General features: G+C 42.6%; 1 protein-coding gene across 1 annotated transcript in view; it reads left to right on the top strand.

Moving 5' to 3' along the window:
• LIX1 (limb and CNS expressed 1) overlaps positions 1-10163 on the top strand; it is a 278166-nt gene extending 268003 nt beyond the window's left edge. The window contains exon 6 of the mRNA XM_063964057.1: positions 9124-10163. Within this exon, the coding sequence (XP_063820127.1) occupies positions 9124-9408 (285 nt within the window). The 3' untranslated portion in view covers positions 9409-10163. The remainder of the gene's footprint in view (positions 1-9123) is intronic.
• Positions 10164-19850: the final 9687 nt, after the last annotated feature.

Below are 19850 nucleotides of genomic sequence, written 5' to 3'. Positions count from 1 at the left end.
GGCTTTCCACGGCACCGAGGATTTTCACCAAGGTAATGGCGGAAATGATGGTGATCCTGCGCAAGCAGGGGGTCACAATTATCCCGTACTTGGACGATCTCCTCATAAAAGCGAGATCACGAGAGAAGTTACTGAACAGCGTGTCACTTTCAGTGAAGATGTTACAGCAACACGGCTGGATTCTCAATATCCCGAAGTTGCAGCTGGTTCCTACGACTCGTCTGACCTTCTTGGGCATGGTTCTGGACACAGATAAGAAAAAGGTTTTTCTCCCGATAGAAAAAGCTCAGGAACTCATGACTCTAGTCAAGAACCTATTGAAGCCAAAACAAGTGTCTGTGCATCATTGCACTCAAGTCCTGGGAAAAATGGTGGCAACATACGAGGCCATTCCCTTCGGCAGGTTCCATGCAAGGACTTTCCAATGGGACCTATTGGACAAGTGGTCCGGGTCACATCTACAAATTCATCAGTGGATCACCCTGTCCCCCAGGGCCAGGGTATCTCTCCTGTGGTGGCTGCAGAGTGCTCACCTTTTGGAAGGATGCAGGTTCGGCATTCAGAATTGGATCCTGGTGACCACGGACGCGAACCTCAGAGGGTGGGGAGCAGTCACACTGGGAAGAAACTTCCAAGGACTTTGGACAAGTCAAGAGTTTTGTCTTCACATCAACATCCTGGAACTGAGGACCATATACAACGCCCTACGTCAAGCGGAGAACTTACTTCGCGACCAACCAGTTCTGATCCAGTCAGACAACATCACCGCAGTGGCTCATGTAAACCGCCAAGGCGGCACAAGGAGCAGGGTGGCAATGGCGGAAGCCACCAAGATTCTTCGCTGAGCGGAAAATCATGTAAGCACACTGTCAGCAGTGTTCATTCCGGGAGTGGACAACTGGGAAGCAGACTTCCTCAGCAGACACGACCTGCATCCAGGGGAGTGGGAACTTCATCGGGAAGTCTTCGCACAGATTGCAAGTCAGTGGGGACTGCCCCAGATAGACATGATGGCATCCCGCCTCAACAAAAAGCTACAGAGGTATTGCGCCAGATCAAAAGATCCTCAGGCAGTAGCAGTAGACGCCCTAGTGACACCGTGGGTGTTCCAGTCGGTCTATGTTTTTCCTCCTCTTCCTCTCATACCCAAGGTATTGAGAACAATAAGAAAAAGAGGAGTGAGAACAATTCTCATTGTTCCAGATTGGCCACGAAGGACATGGTATCCGGATCTGCTGGAAATGCTCACAGAAGATCCGTGGCCTCTTCCTCTACGACAGGACGTGTTACAACAGGGGCCATGTCTGTTCCAAGACTTACAGCGGCTGCATTTGACGGCATGGCGGTTGAACGCCGGATCCTAGCGGAAAAGGGAATTCCGGATGAGGTCATTCCTACGCTGATAAAGGCTAGGAAGGACATGACAGCTAAACATTATCACCGTATATGGCAAAAATATGTTTCTTGGTGTGAGGCCAGGAATGCTCCTACGGAGGAATTCCATCTGGGCCGTTTCCTTCACTTCCTACAGACTGGAGTGAATTTGGGCCTAAAGTTAGGATCCATTAAGGTTCAGATTTCGGCCTTATCCATTTTCTTTCAAAAAGAATTGGCTTCTCTCCCAGAAGTACAGACTTTTGTAAAAGGAGTGCTGCATATTCAGCCTCCTTTTATACCTCCAGTGGCATTTTTTTGGGGAAAAAGGACACAAGGTCCAAACAGACACTGCACAAGTGAATGGATGAAATTTTGAGGAGATATTAATTATGTAACCAACCAATTCAGGAAAATTCACAATAAAGGCCAAAAGGCCATCGCAAGAGTCAAATGGGGTTGGAGGTGCGCCACTAAGCTATTTAATAGTATTTTTTGGGGTGGGGGTTCTTAGTGTGAGCCACTAGTGGGCTCTCCACTAAAAAAGTGCTTATTGTGTGGCGCACTCTTTTATGAAATGATTATTGAATATTAAAAATTCATAAATCTTTATTTCATTATTTTAAAAAATATATATATCACAGAAAACAGGTATTTTGTCCTATCTGATAGCCTTAAAGTGCAGAAAGGAAAATAAGTGTTAAATAAAAGTATCAATACTCAATGCACAATAATATATAATGCAGTAAACTTCTATCTAAACCGATATTTAGAAAGAAAGACTGTTATTATAATGAAGTTAATAAAGCAGCCGTGAAATATTTTGTAAACTTGGTCAGTGCCAATAGGCTACTGTTTGGCTCATATGAGACACTAATTGTTGATACAATAATTCCTGTGTGGTAGTTATTTATGTGCTCTTTATTAGAGGGATATCTTTACGCACCCATGTATATACACTTAGTTGGTCCGCAAATGATTACCAGAGATGTTACTACCAGGAAAAGATAGGGGGAGGGAAAAGAAGTAGGAGAGACACTGAAAACTACTGTGTTGGTTTTTGTAACATATATGCACCCTTTGCATCAATCCACTTGTTCAGGATTGTAGCAACAGTGTTAATGTAGTTTGCTACAAATTCCACATCCACAGTTTAGCAACAGATGGTTAGACACCCAGTGCCAGAGAACAGATAATTGTTACACTGTCTCAGGCACTGTTTAAGTGTCCAGAATGGAAAAGACCTTAATTATTGCTGGTCTAACCCGTCTAGGACTCCTTTTTCAGGTACAATTACACAAGTATCATAATACAATATACCCATTGATTTGCTCTATTGAGAGCTGGGTATGGGAAGGTAAAATGACAGATTAAAGTTATATATATCCGTATTACGATATTTTATATCCAAGGTACAAGTAAGAATAAAAAGTAGCCCCAGGTGTGTGGAAACAGATTCCCTTTCTGCTTTTGTCCCATGTGTCCAATTTGGGCAGTGAATGGGAACAATGAGAGCAGGGAAGAGCCGTCCACCTGGGACTGGAAGGATAGAATAGTGCGGGCTGCTTCTACTGTCTAAGTTTGGTATCCCCCTCCCCTGTTGCATGGGAGCATTGCAGGGGGGCCGATAGATACCAACCTATAGATGAGAGGGCAGCCCTGAGTACCTGGTATTGAGCCTGTAGGGAATCCTGTTGGAGGGTGTGTGATCCGTCAGTAGAACCAGCTGAAAAGGGAATGGCTGGAGCAGAATGGCAGGTCAAGTGTCTCCAGTGTTTGGTATCCGAGTGACAAATCTGTGCTAATTGAAACAAGTTCTCTGTTTCACAGACCACTGTGGGAAGTGGGCGCCGGATCAGATGATTTCTAACTCTCCGTATTGGTGAATCATAAAGGTCCCACTGTGAAAAGTCTCCCTGTTACTGGAGCCGCTGCGGGTGATGGGCGCCGCGTCTGGTAGTGTCTGTACCTCCGTGCTAGTAGCTCGTCCGTGTCCCGCTATTAGTGGTCTCTGACTTACTCGAGCCGCAGCGGGAGGTGAGCGCCGGGTCGGATGATTTCCGAACCTCCGTGTGATTGACGCGTCCACGTCCCGCTGATTACGTTATGGATGACGTACGTTTCACTGTGTGCTTGTTCACATCCGTAACATGGTGGGAAATGAAGTTCTATTTAAGGGAGTGATGACTTAAGTGATAATTGATTAATTATATGTTCACCTGGATATGTTAGTCCCTAAATTGGGCAGCAATCTAATAAACCCTATTGTTAAGGTATTAAGGGTGAAAAGGGAAGATTTGGGGAATGATCTGACTGAGACTACTGTGGAGGGCTGAGCATTTTCATTCCGGGCATAATTATCCTGATACCTATCTTAATATACATTTGAATGTGCAATGTTAAATAATAATGAAAATTATGTGACTATAAAAGACCTTACACACTTACGTATAAATATGTAAATAATTAATTAATCCTGATATCTAGTTAAAGTGATAATGCAGGATAATAAAATTTGTAAAAATTATTGTATATATCAATAACCAAATTATTCCTAATAATGAGCCTGTATGATTAATTTATAACTTGTATTTGTATTATTGCTAGGTGAGTGCACGGTGTATTGGTCCCATTGGTAAAAAATGGAGGGGGAGTGAGAATTTTATTGTTGTTAATATATAGTATATTAAAATATGCATAATTAAAATGAATTTATAAATGGTGAGGGTATAGATGTGAAAAAATTATATGAGTGAGCTGCTATAAATTTAATTTATTAGTGATATTGTCCATGAGAGGGACGTGAAAGGGAAAAAATCAATAAATGTTGTGTTAAAAAAGAAAAGTCCAGATTTCTATAATCAAGTGTAGTGATGAGTGTGGTGATTAAAGTGTGTAAATGGAAATTATTGAAATTAGAGAATATTTTCACCAATTAGAGCCACTGTACTATCATAACTAAAGCCAAATATTGTAATATGGAATAAAATATACATGGGAATGCTTTATGATAGTGCTAGGATGGAGATTGGCTACTCTGAACCAATTATTTTGGTCACAAAAATGCATACTGGCAGATACATTCTGCTAGATGGTATAAAATAAAGCTAACAAATTAATATTTGTTATATGTGAGCACTTAAACATATAAGAGGATAATGGTGTAATGAAAAATACATTGGTTATATATGTCCTTTTTATTAAATAATTTAGAAGGTATAATTAGGAGTTGCTAGCAAGGATAAAATTGAGTAATGATGAGTGGTAGATGATGGGGAGAAGGGAGAGAGAGTATTGAATGAAAGGAAAATTAAAGGAAAATTAGGTATAAGGAAACCAGTGAGATGAAAGGGGACAATAGTTAAATAAATAAATGAGTAAATTGCTCTATGGCTAATAAGGTATACAAATTGTAAAGATTATATAATATTATTGTTACTAGCCATGAATGATGACTGGATGAATAATAAGGGAGCAAGATGGATTTCAAACAGGGAGAAAGACTCCAAAATTAATATTTTCATTTAGGCCTGCCGGTGCCATAGTATTTAGTCTAAAAATCCACTTGCTTTCCAGTTTTTGCAATTCTCTAGAGGTGTCTCCTCCTCTTACGCCCATCCGTAGTCTCTCTAGACAGAAGAACTTCAATCCTTGTGTGGATTTGGAGTGTTTCTTTTGGCTCGAGTAAGTCAGAGACCACTAATAGCGGGACACGGACGAGCTACTAGCACGGAGGTACAGACACTACCAGACGCGGCGCCCATCACCCGCAGCGGCTCCAGTAACAGGGAGACTTTTCACAGTGGGACCTTTATGATTCACCAATACGGAGAGTTAGAAATCATCTGATCCGGCGCCCACTTCCCACAGTGGTCTGTGAAACAGAGAACTTGTTTCAATTAGCACAGATTTGTCACTCGGATACCAAACACTGGAGACACTTGACCTGCCATTCTGCTCCAGCCATTCCCTTTTCAGCTGGTTCTACTGACGGATCACACACCCTCCAACAGGATTCCCTACAGGCTCAATACCAGGTACTCAGGGCTGCCCTCTCATCTATAGGTTGGTATCTATCGGCCCCCCTGCAATGCTCCCATGCAACAGGGGAGGGGGATACCAAACTTAGACAGTAGAAGCAGCCCGCACTATTCTATCCTTCCAGTCCCAGGTGGACGGCTCTTCCCTGCTCTCATTGTTCCCATTCACTGCCCAAATTGGACACATGGGACAAAAGCAGAAAGGGAATCTGTTTCCACACACCTGGGGCTACTTTTTATTCTTACTTGTACCTTGGATATAAAATATCGTAATACGGATATATATAACTTTAATCTGTCATTTTACCTTCCCATACCCAGCTCTCAATAGAGCAAATCAATGGGTATATTGTATTATGATACTTGTGTAATTGTACCTGAAAAAGGAGTCCTAGACGGGTTAGACCAGCAATAATTAAGGTCTTTTCCATTCTGGACACTTAAACAGTGCCTGAGACAGTGTAACAATTATCTGTTCTCTGGCACTGGGTGTCTAACCATCTGTTGCTAAACTGTGGATGTGGAATTTGTAGCAAACTACATTAACACTGTTGCTACAATCCTGAACAAGTGGATTGATGCAAAGGGTGCATATATGTTACAAAAACCAACACAGTAGTTTTCAGTGTCTCTCCTACCTCTTTTCCCTCCCCCTATCTTTTCCTGGTAGTAACATCTCTGGTAATCATTTGCGGACCAACTAAGTGTATATACATGGGTGCGTAAAGATATCCCTCTAATAAAGAGCACATAAATAACTACCACACAGGAATTATTGTATCAACAATTAGTGTCTCATATGAGCCAAACAGTAGCCTATTGGCACTGACCAAGTTTACAAAATATTTCACGGCTGCTTTATTAACTTCATTATAATAACAGTCTTTCTTTCTAAATATCGGTTTAGATAGAAGTTTACTGCATTATATATTATTGTGCATTGAGTATTGATACTTTTATTTAACACTTATTTTCCTTTCTGCACTTTAAGGCTATCAGATAGGACAAAATACCTGTTTTCTGTGATATATATTTTTTTTTAAATAATTAAATAAAGATTTATGAATTTTTAATATTCAATAATCATTTCATAAAAGAGTGCGCCACACAATAAGCACTTTTTTAGTGGAGAGCCCACTAGTGGCTCACACTAAGAACCCCCACCCCAAAAAATACCTCCAGTGGCGCCTTGGGACCTTAACGTGATGTTGAGTTTCCTTAAGTCGCACTGGTTTGAACCACTTCAAACGGTGGAGTTAAAATATCTCACTTGGAAGGTGGTCATGTTGTTAGCCTTGGCTTCGGCTAGGCGAGTGTCGGAATTAGCGGCGTTGTCTCATAAAAGCCCCTATCTGGTTTTCCATATAGATAGGACGGAATTGCGGACTCGCCCTCAATTCTTGCCTAAGGTGGTGTCATCTTTTCATATGAACCAACCTATTGTGGTGCCTGTGGCTACACGAGAATTGGAGGATTCGGAGTCCCTTGATGTAGTCAGGGCTTTGAAAATTTATGTGGCCAGAACGGCTAGAGTCAGGAAAACGGAAGCACTGTTTGTCCTATATGCAGCCAACAAGGTTGGCGCCCCTGCTTCGAAGCAGACTATTGCTTGCTGGATCTGTAATACCATCCAGCAGGCGCATTCTATGGCTGGATTGCCGTTACCAAAATCAGTCAAGGCCCATTCTACTAGGAAGGTGGGCTTGTCTTGGGCAGCTGCCCGAGGGGTCTCGGCACTACAACTGTGCCGAGCTGCTACTTGGTCGGGTTCAAACACCTTTGCAAAGTTCTATAAGTTTGATACCCTGGCTGAGGAGGACCTAAGGTTTGCTCATTCGGTGCTGCAGAGTCATCCGCACTCTCCCGCCCGTTTGGGAGCTTTGGTATAATCCCCATGGTCCTTACCCAGCATCCTCTAGGATGTTAGAGAAAATAAGATTTTAAACCTACCGGTAAATCTTTTTCTCGTAGTCCGTAGAGGATGCTGGGCGCCCGTCCCAAGTGCTGACTACTTCTGCGAGACTTGTATATAGTTTTGCTTACATAAGGGTTATGTTATAGTTCCATCAGGTTGGACTGATGCTACGTTATTTTTTCATACTGTTAACTGTTTAATTGATACACAAGTTATATGGTGTGATTGGTGTGGTATGTATCTTGCCCTTGGATTAACAAAAATCCTTTCCTCGTACTGTCCATCTCCTCTGGGCACAGTTTCTCTAACTGAGGTCTGGAGGAGGGGCATAGAGGGAGGAGCCAGTGCACACCCAGACCTAAAGTCTTTCTTAAAGTGCCCATGTCTCCTGCGGAGCCCGTCTATCCCCATGGTTCTTACGGAGTCCCCAGCATCCTCTACGGACTACGAGAAAAAGATTTAACGGTAATTTTTAAAATCTTATTATTATTTATATATTAATAGCAGAAGGACAACTTTTATGAGTGGCATATTTATATGATGCTGTTGTCTGAGCAGGGCACATCATATTTCCACCCTCACTTATTTCGTACTTTTTACATACATGCACAGGAAGAAAAATGTTTTGAAAACAATATAGGGCCATGATTGGACTGGCCCACAGGGTTCCAGGGGAAACCCCAGGTGGGCCCCACTGTCAGGGGCCCCAGCTCCTCCTCTATGGATCAGGTTCCAGACTGAGCACTTAATTTATATGTTAAACATATGATACCTTATACTGCACAAGTCTATGGTGTATTCTCTACAGTGCATTTCTGTTATTAATCTCGTATATTATCATGCATGCACTAGCAGTAATTACTAAATATATTTATCAAGGGGCCCGTACCATGCAATTTCTAATGGTTAGACAAACCAATGTGTTTGGCCACACCCCTAAAACTGGGCCCCTACCACTGCATTCCCCAGTGGGCCCTTCATAGCTATGATACGCATTTATAGGTTTTGTTTTTATAATCATTGTAGTGATTTAATTCATGCGTTAGTAGCATAGCATGTATAGGAGAGTATATTATTTATTTATTTATTATTAACAGTTACTTATATAGTGCCAGCAATTTCCGTTGCACTGTACAATAATAGTATTCAAACAAGACTGGGTAATAACAGACAGACATAAAGGTAGCAAGGCCCTGCTCGCAAGCTTACAGTCAACATAGAATTAGGCTTTGATACACAAGGATAAGTGATACATGTTGCATATTGGTCCAACCAGATTGCAGAGGTTCTTGGTGGGCTGTATGATCCAAACAAACATCAGTGTTGGGCTGGGGTCAGCTGGATGTGAAAGTGAAGGAAGAGAAAATATGTGTGGACTGTATAAAGGAGATGTAATTGAGTAGGATAACTTAGAGTACACATGACCATTCATTGGTGAAAACCAAGAAGGTGCATCTATTTGTCTTGTTTCAACATTTTAAATGCCTGTAATGAGTTTTAAATGTATGTTTATGTTGACAATTCAACACTGGAATACCATTCCTCTACTTTATGGGTTGTGTGCAGAAATTGTGTTATCCTTATGAACATAAACAAAATACAACAATACAAACAGAAGGACAGCTTGTGCATATTTATTCTTACATTCTTCTTCTTTTTCTCCTATTTCTTCTTTTTCTCCTATTTCTTCTTCTCCTATTTCTTATTTTTTTAACATGTGTATGAGACATTGTTTTTATAAGACTACACTGGTTATACACTTAACAGAATAACCAACTGTATTTTTAAAAACAGGAGGTGATCGCCTACTACTCCCAGTACTCCCTAGATGAGCGAATGAGAAGCCACATGGCACTGGACTGGATAATGAAGGAAGAAGAGACACCAGGAATCATATCTCAGGAGCTACAACTTGCCCTCCGAGAACTGGAGGAGTCCAGAAAAGCTGGGAGGGAGCTACGGTTCTACAAAGAGAAAAAGGAAATTCTGAGCTTAGCCCTGAGTCACATCTACAACGCCTGCATTACTTCACCTACACATGCTGATCATCTGAACCTTACTTTAAATGGTTATCACTAGCAGACCGGTTGCTTTCATATCATGTTAGAAGAACAGTGAATGGGAACATGGGCTATAAATTCTTGCGCACAAGACCACCCAGGTTAAGCGGCAAGCAATCTTTTATAGGCATTTTTCCTTAGAGGTGTGCATTTCAAAGTGTTTTGCAAGAGTGTGTCTTTTTATGTACTTTAGATTTAATACACATTTCTTGATAGAAAGAATTACAGTTGCACTTCTATTGTAAAATGTAACTGCTGGCTAATGTGATACATGCTTAATTTTATAGCGTATTCCAAATAGAATTTAGAGGCTCTTGGGATTAAAGGGTTCTCAAGCTTTAAATTACTTTTATTTATTAACTCGTACATTCCATTCTGCAACTTTTACTATATACAGAGACTTTTCCATTTTGTATTTATATTGATGAAAGCGTTATTTATCTTTGTTGCCCTGGCATATGACAAATCGTTACTGCGTCCACTGTATGAGATTCAATTGTATTCTGATTAGTGTTGAGTTAGGGCAGCAAAATAATCAAATTTTACAGATGTTATAAAAACATGTCTGAAAAGCACAGACGGAAGAAAAGCAATTATGTAGTCAACGTTGCAAGATGGGATGTACATGACAAAATCAAGGTAATCTGAATGTGTAATTTCCCTTTAGGTGTGTTTTGGTAACACTGCCTTACCTATACAGAGAGTTGTAAATAACATAGAAGTAAGTAGTACTGGAATATAGCAATTAACTGATAATAAATAAGAGACCTTTGATTTGGTTTTCATTTAACTGTTCACAAATATTGGTGAATTTTGTATTGGTGAGCTCTTTAAGATGTACAGTTGTATAACTGTCACCTTGAGTGATGTTATAGGGAATTATTAGGCTGTAAAATAACTGTTACCCTTTACCAGTGTATTAAGGTGATAGATGCACTTTATGTGTTAAGCGTAATAATGAACAGTAAAGAAACCTGTCATTGAAATTAATATGTAGTTACATTTACTATAGGGTAGGTTTTACAATCCTCAGAATTCACTAAAACTTTTAGCCGAGTATCTTATTAGAGGAGATGAACACGTATATGAAATTGTAAGAACCAGCTACAGTATATGTTACCTTACAGTGGTCTATATCACAGTACTGCCACATCCGGTATCCATAATAGCAGGCATCAGCTGAATGTTACAGTAACTTACAGTGGGCTATATATCACAGTACCACCACATCAGGTATAGAAAATAGCAGATCACCAATTCTAACAGTATGTATGGCTTAAAGTAGCCCTAATGTAAATGATAGGGTCATAAGGTCATCAGAAGTCACTAAGGAGTTCAGTGACCATCGGAATGGTGATAATATACAGTAGTAGGTGCGTAATACACACGTTTTCCTAATGATAGTAGTGATCACTTACCTGATGACACAGAACTTGCTGTTTATATAGATATTATATACAGCTGTTTATACATATATTGGTATCACTTGTGTATGATGTTTGAATACATGCTATGTGTAGAGGCTGGTCTCCATAACACACGTTTATTATTTGTCCCTTCCCAAGAATAGTCTCATACTGTGCATGTGCTGGGCTTCCAAATCCCAAATATGTAGCCCAAAGTGGCTGTATAGTGTGTGCTTTAGTAGGTTGATATTTAGGTGTCTGCAGATAAGTGCTATTTATATCTTTCTCTCTACCACTTTGTTGATAGGTAATCTCTATCTAGAAATGCTGGTGCATTGCACATGGCTGGATTAGTGGGGTAGATGACTGAACGGGCATGTGCAGTACTAGGGCATGTTATGCTTTCCCCCATACCCGCTCCATCATCCTCAGCTATATTCATTGCTTCCATGTTCCCCCATAGAGATCAGTCATCTCTGTGAGACCATCTTCCTCTGCCATCCTCTGTACATAACATCTATCCTTGCAGATTGTTTTTTAGGACTTCAGCAAATGTACTGTACTTCAAAAGCCAGAGCCCCCTGCACGTGTGCAGTTCTACAGATGAGACACGTAGACATTACTGACTTCAAAATGATTACAATAGGATCATTGGCATTTCTATTATTGGTGGCGGTGCAATGTGTGCGGTGCACACAGGCTCCTGGGTCCAAAGGGGTCCACACCGCACCCATGTTTTGTTACTTTTCTTCCAGAGTCCCACGTGGGAGCTGCAGCCGTGGTACAAAATCGCCAGCAAAATGGCTGCTGGGCATGTGCAGTAGGGTTTTAGTCTCCGGAACATGGCGGGCACCATGTTGCTGGAGACCTGCGTATGTGCAGTAGACTCTGGCACAATTCCAGAGTCTACTGCACCATGAAGAGGAGGAGGCCCACTCTGAGTCTGCACTGGGGCCTCTTCCTCTTTTAAAATGCCCCTGAATAGATCTCTAGTGTTCTGAGCCAAATATAGTTTTGGAGCTCTGTTGATTTAAGTTATAAGGATTGACTTTCATATGGAAATACTGTTAAGGCCCATACACACTGTGAGATTTGGGCTATGCCCGATTCTCACTATACGACAGGGGCTAGGTCGGCATCGCAAGCACATAATGAGTGTGCTTGCGATACTGACTATGTGCGATTTTGGCTAAGTGTCAATTTTGACTATCTCTTCTATAGAGAGAGTCAAAATTGACTTGCCTGCACAGTCTATCCAGGCTTGCGATGCCGACCGTGTGGGACCGCGCATCTGCATCGAATCGGGATCGCAAGGTGACTTTCACCTTGTGATCTGCACTAACTTTTCTTACGATTTTGACTATATAGTCAAAATCATAAGAAAATATCTCACCGTGTGTACACACCATAAGTATCAATTGCAGATTTGCTTTTACCTTAGTTACTGTATGAAGACATATGTGTGGATACATCTCACTATAATTTCTGTATGTCTTTTTGCACTTACAGTAGTATTCCTTAGAAAAGTGAACCTTTTTAAACTTACTTTTTTTTTTTTTATAAATGCAGAATATGCTTCGTAAACACATGCAGTTTTTAATTGAACTCTTTCTCTGCAAATATTTTATTACAGGAACTCTACTTCCCTTTTTACTTGTGCCACTAAAGCCAACATACTGTACCTAAACACATCTTGAAAAGATAAAGAAAAGCTGTGTGCTTGCTGGGTTTCCATTAAACCTACAAAGTAAAAATGTGAATGCACAGTCTGATGATGTAGTGTGATCAGCTGCATACGGTGTATAATCCTCCCGGTCAGAGTTCTGACAAGCAGACTTCATTGATGCCGCTTTCACATTGCAATGCTGGGTCGCACTCGGGAATTGGAAACGGGTCCTTCCCGGGTGTGACCCGGCATTGGCTCCTTTCACATTGGCTTATTGCCGGTTCAGGTTGCCATCGTGGTATCGGGCGGAGCCGGCATTAAGGGCGGGTGCAGAAGCGGTGCTGGGAAATCAGATCATCTCCACGCCGCATCTGCCTATGCTGTGAACTTGTTCCAGATCGCATCGACCCGGTAACCCGTTCACACTGCACCTGAGCCGGTAATAACCCGGGAATAACCTTGCTTTATTCGTGGGTTGAATTACCGGGTCAGGATACCCGGGAATTCATCAGTGACCCCTTTCACACTGCACAGTGACCCGCGTCAATCCAGCAGTATACCGTGTTGATACCGGGTTATTTGTGCGGTGTGAAAGGGGTATTACACCACTCATTTGTAGTTTTTTTTTTGACAGTACAAGATAGAGCACAATAGGGCAGATCTATTAACCTGGAGAAAGCATAAGGAAGTGATAAACCAGTGATATGTGCAAGGTGATAACGCACCAGCCAATCAGCTCCAATATGTAAATTAACAGTTAGGAGCCGATTGGCTGGTACGTTTATTACCTTGCACTTATCACTGGTTTATCACTTCCTTATGCTGTCATTGGTTAATACATCTGCCCCAGAATTCCAACTGTCATGTCACTGGGAAATTATATGTTGTACAACTGGTCTTACCAATTAAAACAACTGTATTCCTATTGCCTTGTGAAGCACCATTTAAAAGATATAGAGGCAGTTGTACAAGGGGTGTGCAATACATTTCTGGATGTGCAGTGGTAGAGTAGATACAATCTGACTGATTGTGAACTGTAATCTCTGACCAGTGCCGTAACTACACATTTTAGTGCTGTGTGCAAGAAACCGCCTCGGCGCCCCCCCTTCCCCACATATACAAAACAGGGCCAGTGCGCACCGTGGTCGTGCATCAAAAATATAGGGGCGTGGCTTCATGGAGAAGGGGCATGGCCACAAAATAATACAAATTCATATTACGCCGTACAGTAGTCTCAATTATTTAAATTACGCTATACAGTAGCGCCACTTACACACATTACACCAGGTAGAGCACCTATCACACATTACGGCAGGTAGAGACCCCCTTTTTACACATCAGGCTGGCAGAGACCCCTTTTTACACATCACGCTGGCAGAATCCCCTTTTTACACATCACGCTGGCAGAATCCCCCTTTTTACACATCACGCTGGCAGAATCCCCCTTTTTACACATCACACTGGCAGAATCCGCTTTTTACACATCACACTGCCAGAGACGCCTTTTTTTTTTTTTTTACTCATCACGCTGCCAGAGACCCCTTTTTTACACATCACGCTGCCAGGGGGGGGAAAAAGAGAGAGAGAACATCCACACTCACCTCCAATGCTGAGGCTGGCCGAGTGCTGTGCTGCTGTCGGGATCTCGCACTGCGTGGTTGGCAGCCGGCAGGATTCCTCATCAGTGGCGGGAGCTCAGGCGGGATGCAGGCCTGGCTGATGCTTGTGGGCGGGTATGCAGGCGGGCGGCCGCATGTAGAACACCACGCGCCGTCGCTCCCACCACCGAGTTCGCTCCCGGATAGAATGCCTTGCGCTAAGACCTAGCGCCCGCACCAGCATTCTGGGAAGGAGGGGGGAAGACATCACTGTACATTGGAACTGTGAGAGGTACATTGGAACTGTGAATGGGCGTGTCGAGTGGGAGGCAGGGCTGCACTGGCAGGCTCCGGAGCTGTCCTGACACCTGCTTCTTCCTGCATTCAGTGTGCTAGCTCCCGGCTGACACCGCAGCACAGCGGGGAACTCTCCAAGGGTGGGATGTACTAACCTCCACCGCTGTGTTAATTGCCATTTTCTCCACGATCTGAGTCACCGCTCTGCTGGCCGCTGCTACCCCGTCTGCTTTCTCTACTCCTCTCCCTCCTCCTCATTACCGCTGCGGCCACTGAGTTCTGCAATTGGCTTAGAGCTTGGTCTGCGCTGCGCTCCCCCTGGCCGTTGGTGCATGCCCGGAAGCTGTGACAGGTGCGCAGGGAGCCTCCAGGATCCGGCGTCCAACAGGCCTGTCTGCGCATGCCCAGAAAGGCAGTGACCTGTGCGCATGCGCCAACGGCCAGGGGAGGGCAGCGCAGACCAAGCTCTAAGCCGATTGCAGAACTCAGTGGCCGCGGTGGTAATGAGGAGGATGGAGAGGAGTAGAGAAAGCAGACGGGGAGCTAAGGGGTAGCGGCAGTCAGCGGAGCGGTGACTCAGATCGCGGAGAAAAATGGCAATGAATGCGGCGGAGGTTAGTACATCCCGCCCCAAGTCTCCATCACCAGAGATGCGCTCCCTCAATGAGTGCGCTGTGTGCAAAGCACACTTCGCACACACCTAGTTACGGCACTGTCTCTTACTATAGTTTTTGTGAAATATCAAGGCACAGAACAGTATATAAGCAGCACTGCACACTGAAGAAGTCAGCATGTTCACTTCCTTTATGAACTCATTATGGAGCTCAACAAAGGCCACTGGAGAGCCATGATCTTCTACAGCTACAAGAGTCGTCTGCAATAGCAGGAGAGTTTTAATCGGCTTCAAGCTGCTTTTGAGAAGGAAGCACCATCTCAAACCACTGTGACTGAGTGGTTTGCAGAATTTCGACGCAGGAGACGGCCCCTGGAAGATGAGGAATGCTGCTGCTGACCTATGTCCACCATCAACAAGGACAAGGTTGCTGCCGTGCGGGCCATAGTTTAGGTGGATGCCAGAGTGACCATAGGCATCTCATCGAGATCCATTCACTTGGTACTCCACGAAAATCTTGGCCTGAGCAAAGGTGCTGTACGCCACCCGATGGTGAGTGAGAGATTCGATGCTGCATCCTAGAATGCAGCTTGGATCTCTATTGCAGCAGGAGCCATCTGCTTGTAATAGATGCCTCCTGCTGCATTACCGTACAGCATAGACAGGGGCATAGCCAGAAATTTGTGGGCCCCATAGCAACACTTTGAAGTGCCCCCCCCCTCCGTCCCAGTGCCTCTAGAGAGACACTTCTCTGCAGCAGTTGATATTTTTATGACCTATAATAGTGCCCTAGTTCATTTTCTGAACCATAGTAGAGCCTTATTTAATGTAATGCCCCATAGTAGTGCTCTAGTTTCTTTTATGAATCACAGTAGTGCTTAAGTTCTTAAGAGCTGTCATTACATATTATGCCACACAGTACCCCCAATTCACATTATTATATATAGTGCTCCCCATTCATATTGTGGCTCATTACAGTGTCCTGGTTCATATTTTATAACATTAATATACCCTCCAGTTCATTTTATACCACACTACAATGAGCAGGTCCAGGGGTATACCTAGATATATTGCAGGCCCCAAGGAAAATGTTTGAAAGGACCCCTAAGTACCAGCCAATGGCGAAAAATGGATATAACACATGTAACTTTGACAGGGAAGGTGGCCCCTCTCAGCTCTGGGCCTCATAGCAGCTGCACTGCCTGCACCTATGGTAGCTATGCCCTTTCCTGCAGAGGACTGTAACCCCTGTTGGCTGTAGAGTGTACTTGATAGGCCACAGTGTAAATGAGCCAAGTCTGTTAGCTGTAGGTTGTAGTACCTGTGTGTAACCAGTGATAACATTTATCAGTGTAGAGGAATTACTCATGAAGATTGATCAGCAGATAAAAGTAGGAAAATCAGTACAGCCGGTAAATTAGTGTCCAGAGACACAGTAGTAAGCTATTCAGCCATAAGTAATTTCAGAGTGGTTGTAGGCACAAAAGGTGGTGAGCAGCAGTCTATAATAGAAGTTTGCAGTGTGATGTTTTATAGCATGTATGGGTAAAGGTTCAAGTGGCATATAAGGAAAGTAGAAGTCAAAGGAATCCAGACAGAAGAACCCAAGTGACAGGTCGGCTCGGGCAACAGTAAGTCAGGATCACAGGCAGTCCTGGTGGCAATAAGGAAAAGTCAGGGTCAGTCAGCAATCAGAAACTAGGCAGCAAGCAGACAGGACACAGATGAAACACTAGCATGTATACGCTATAACCAGCAAGATATGTTTGTAGATGGTGGCTATTTGATGGAGCTGGCGCCAGTGAGGACCAGACCCCGGAAGATAATGTATAAATAAAGTGACTGCTGTATAGCTCTCAGAATAAAATAGCACATATGCTTGCAAAAGTAGCACCCCACGTGAGCCCCTAAACAGCTACGCAGATAGGCAGGCACAGTACCCACTGTGTCCTTCCACCGTCCATTCCATCACAGTGACACAGAACTATTCTCACTCTACAAACACATATTACACTTACACCAGCTTGACACGGGGGGAGATTGCGTTTCTTCCGATACTTTTAATGGGACACATTTAGCCCTTTGTGCATTTCTAGGCCTGCTCTGTCCCTTGTTAAAAAGAAAGCATCAAAGACAACAAAGAAAAGTATGCAATTAAGGCAGTCTTCATGTTCCCTCGGTCTCTTGATTAATATTTAAATGATTATGGTATAATAGGTAGACAGTGAAAAGGCCAATAGTGTCTAGGTCGGGACCAAATGGTCGACATGCAGAAGGTCAACATGTAAAAAAGGTCAACACAATAAAACTGTTGACATGAAAATGGTCGACACATGAAAGGTTTGAAATTAATTTTTCACTTTTCTTGTGTGTCAAATTTTAGCTTCCAATGTATAGAACCCCAGTTAGTGTACCACGTCCACTTGCTTCGGGCAAGGTTACCTTTCCCAATTGTAGTTCATATGAAAGGTTAAGTATAAAAAAGTTGAAAAAAGGAAAATAATTCAAAAAAACTCACGTCGACCATATATTTTGTTGATCATTGTCATGACAAGCATTTGAACATGTCGACCTTTTGACCATGTAAGCCTTTTGTTCTCAACCTATCATCTGGATACCTACTTAAATAAAATTAAACTTAAGGCACTTTTCAAGAGTGGAGACTAGGCATGAACCAAGATGTGCACTGGGTTCACCAGGTGCTCTAATCAGAGCCGGCCCTAGCCAATATGATGCCCTAGGCAAGATTTTGGCTGGTGCCCCCTAGCACCACCGCTATTTCCGCCTCTGACCTTGCACCTCTTTCCTAGCACCATCACCCCTCACCAATAGCAGTCATTATTTTGGTGTTTGTACCCCCTATATTTTAAATAGGAACAGTTCGCACATTTGGCGCACAGCCCAAAAAGGGGTGTGTTTTTGCTGGCAAGGGGCATGGCCACGCAATAGTAACCCCACTTCCAATTAATGCCACACATTACTGCAACTTTATTCACATTTGATCATGTGATAGTGTTCATAATTCATATTACATCCCACAGTAGTATCACTTTTCGTTATAAACGTTACTCCTCACAGTAGAGCCCTTTATTCACATAACATCACACTGAATTGCTCCTTATTCACATTACACCACACCCTATTGCTCTTTATTCACACTAGACGACACAGTAGTGCCCTTTCTATGCGCAACGCCACATAATAGAGCACCTTATACACATAATGCCACATATTAGTAATGCATGTATACACAATTGCACACAGTAATGCCCCTTACACTTATGAGACACATTATTAATGCCCTTATAAACATAATGCACCTTACACATTATGACAACCTTTGTTAATGCCCTTTTACACATAATGTCCCTTACACATATGCCACACATTATTAATGCCCTTATACACATAATGACACACATACAGTAGTACCCTGTTACACATATGCCGCACATTATTAATGCCCTTATACACATAATGACACACATAGTGCCCCTTTACACATATGTTGCACATTATTAATGCATTTTTACATGATACACATAATGCTCCGTTACACATATTCTGAACACTACTGCACAACCAACCCACTCACATGCACACAGCACTCACACTGCCACTAACACTGTGACCTCTGCCTCTGCTTGGATACAGATGTGTTCTCATAAATCTTGCCTCAATGCTAACGTCAGGCACCTTTTTTTATGAAAATGCATCTTATTTGCATTGCTATGTGGCTAGGATACACAAGCAGCTTCTGCTGATTAAACTGATATGCAGCATCCTATATACTGTGTGAGACTGTGGCTGTATCTGCATATGAAATGCTACACATAGAATATAGGCATGCCGCATATCATTTTAATCAGCAGAAGCTGCTGATGCCCCTAGGCATATCAAATGCCCTAGGCAATTGCCTAGTTTGCCTATGCCTATGGCCGGCTCTGGCTCTAATGCAAAACCAAAACAGTCTACAGTAAGTAAGCTATTGTAAATGAGGTCCACAGCTAACCATTGCAGCAGGAGCACTGTGAGGTTACAAGAGGGTACTACTTCAAAATTCACTTTTTATTATTCTTTTATTTTATTATCTTTTATTATTATATCTCCAGGTCAAACGTTTTATTGAATCCTTTCTAATTTCCAACTTCCAAAATTACAAGAAGACCCTTGTCCCAATTTCATGTGTTATCACACATCTTATCCAAAAACGTGATCTCTAAAATGTGTAGTGTGCTTCTTATGGCCAGGCAATCCACTATACCCAGTCAGTATGATAAAATGGCCAAGTCAGTAGATAAAGGGGGCAAAACTTTTTTTAAGCATATAAATGAAAGGAGAAAATCAAATGGAGGAATAATAAGACTTAAGACAGAGAGTGAGAATTTGGTGGAGGGAGACAAGGCAATAGCAGATCACCTAAATCATTATTTGTGCTCAGTATTTACTACAGAAGGAGAAGGGGAGGGACCACAGTTAAGCTGCAAGGACATTCATAAAAATAAGGTAGATGAAACTACATTTACAGAAGAGAAGGTCCTAACAGAACTTTCAAAACTAAAAGTGGAAAAATCAATGGGGCCAGATGGGATACACCCAAGGATACTAAAAGAGCTAAAAGATGTGCTGGTGGCACCATTAACAGAATTATTTAACCAGTCACTAAATACAGGTGCCATTCCAGAGGACTGGAAAAGAGCGAATGTAGTTCCACTGTACAAAAGTGGAAGCAAGGAAGAAGCAAGTAACTACAGACCAGTAAGCCTTACATCAGTAGCAGGGAAAGTAATGGAAAAACTATTAGAAGAAAGAGTTGTGGAATATCTTAAATCAAACAACTTACAGGATCCAGAACAGCATGGATTTACTGGTGGGAGATCA

This window comes from Pseudophryne corroboree, chromosome 1 (assembly GCF_028390025.1).
Source record: "Pseudophryne corroboree isolate aPseCor3 chromosome 1, aPseCor3.hap2, whole genome shotgun sequence".
In the NCBI taxonomy this organism is placed as follows: Eukaryota; Metazoa; Chordata; class Amphibia; order Anura; family Myobatrachidae; genus Pseudophryne; species Pseudophryne corroboree.
The sequence above is the reverse complement of the archived record's forward strand: the minus strand, read 5'-3'. Positions and strand labels throughout refer to the sequence as shown.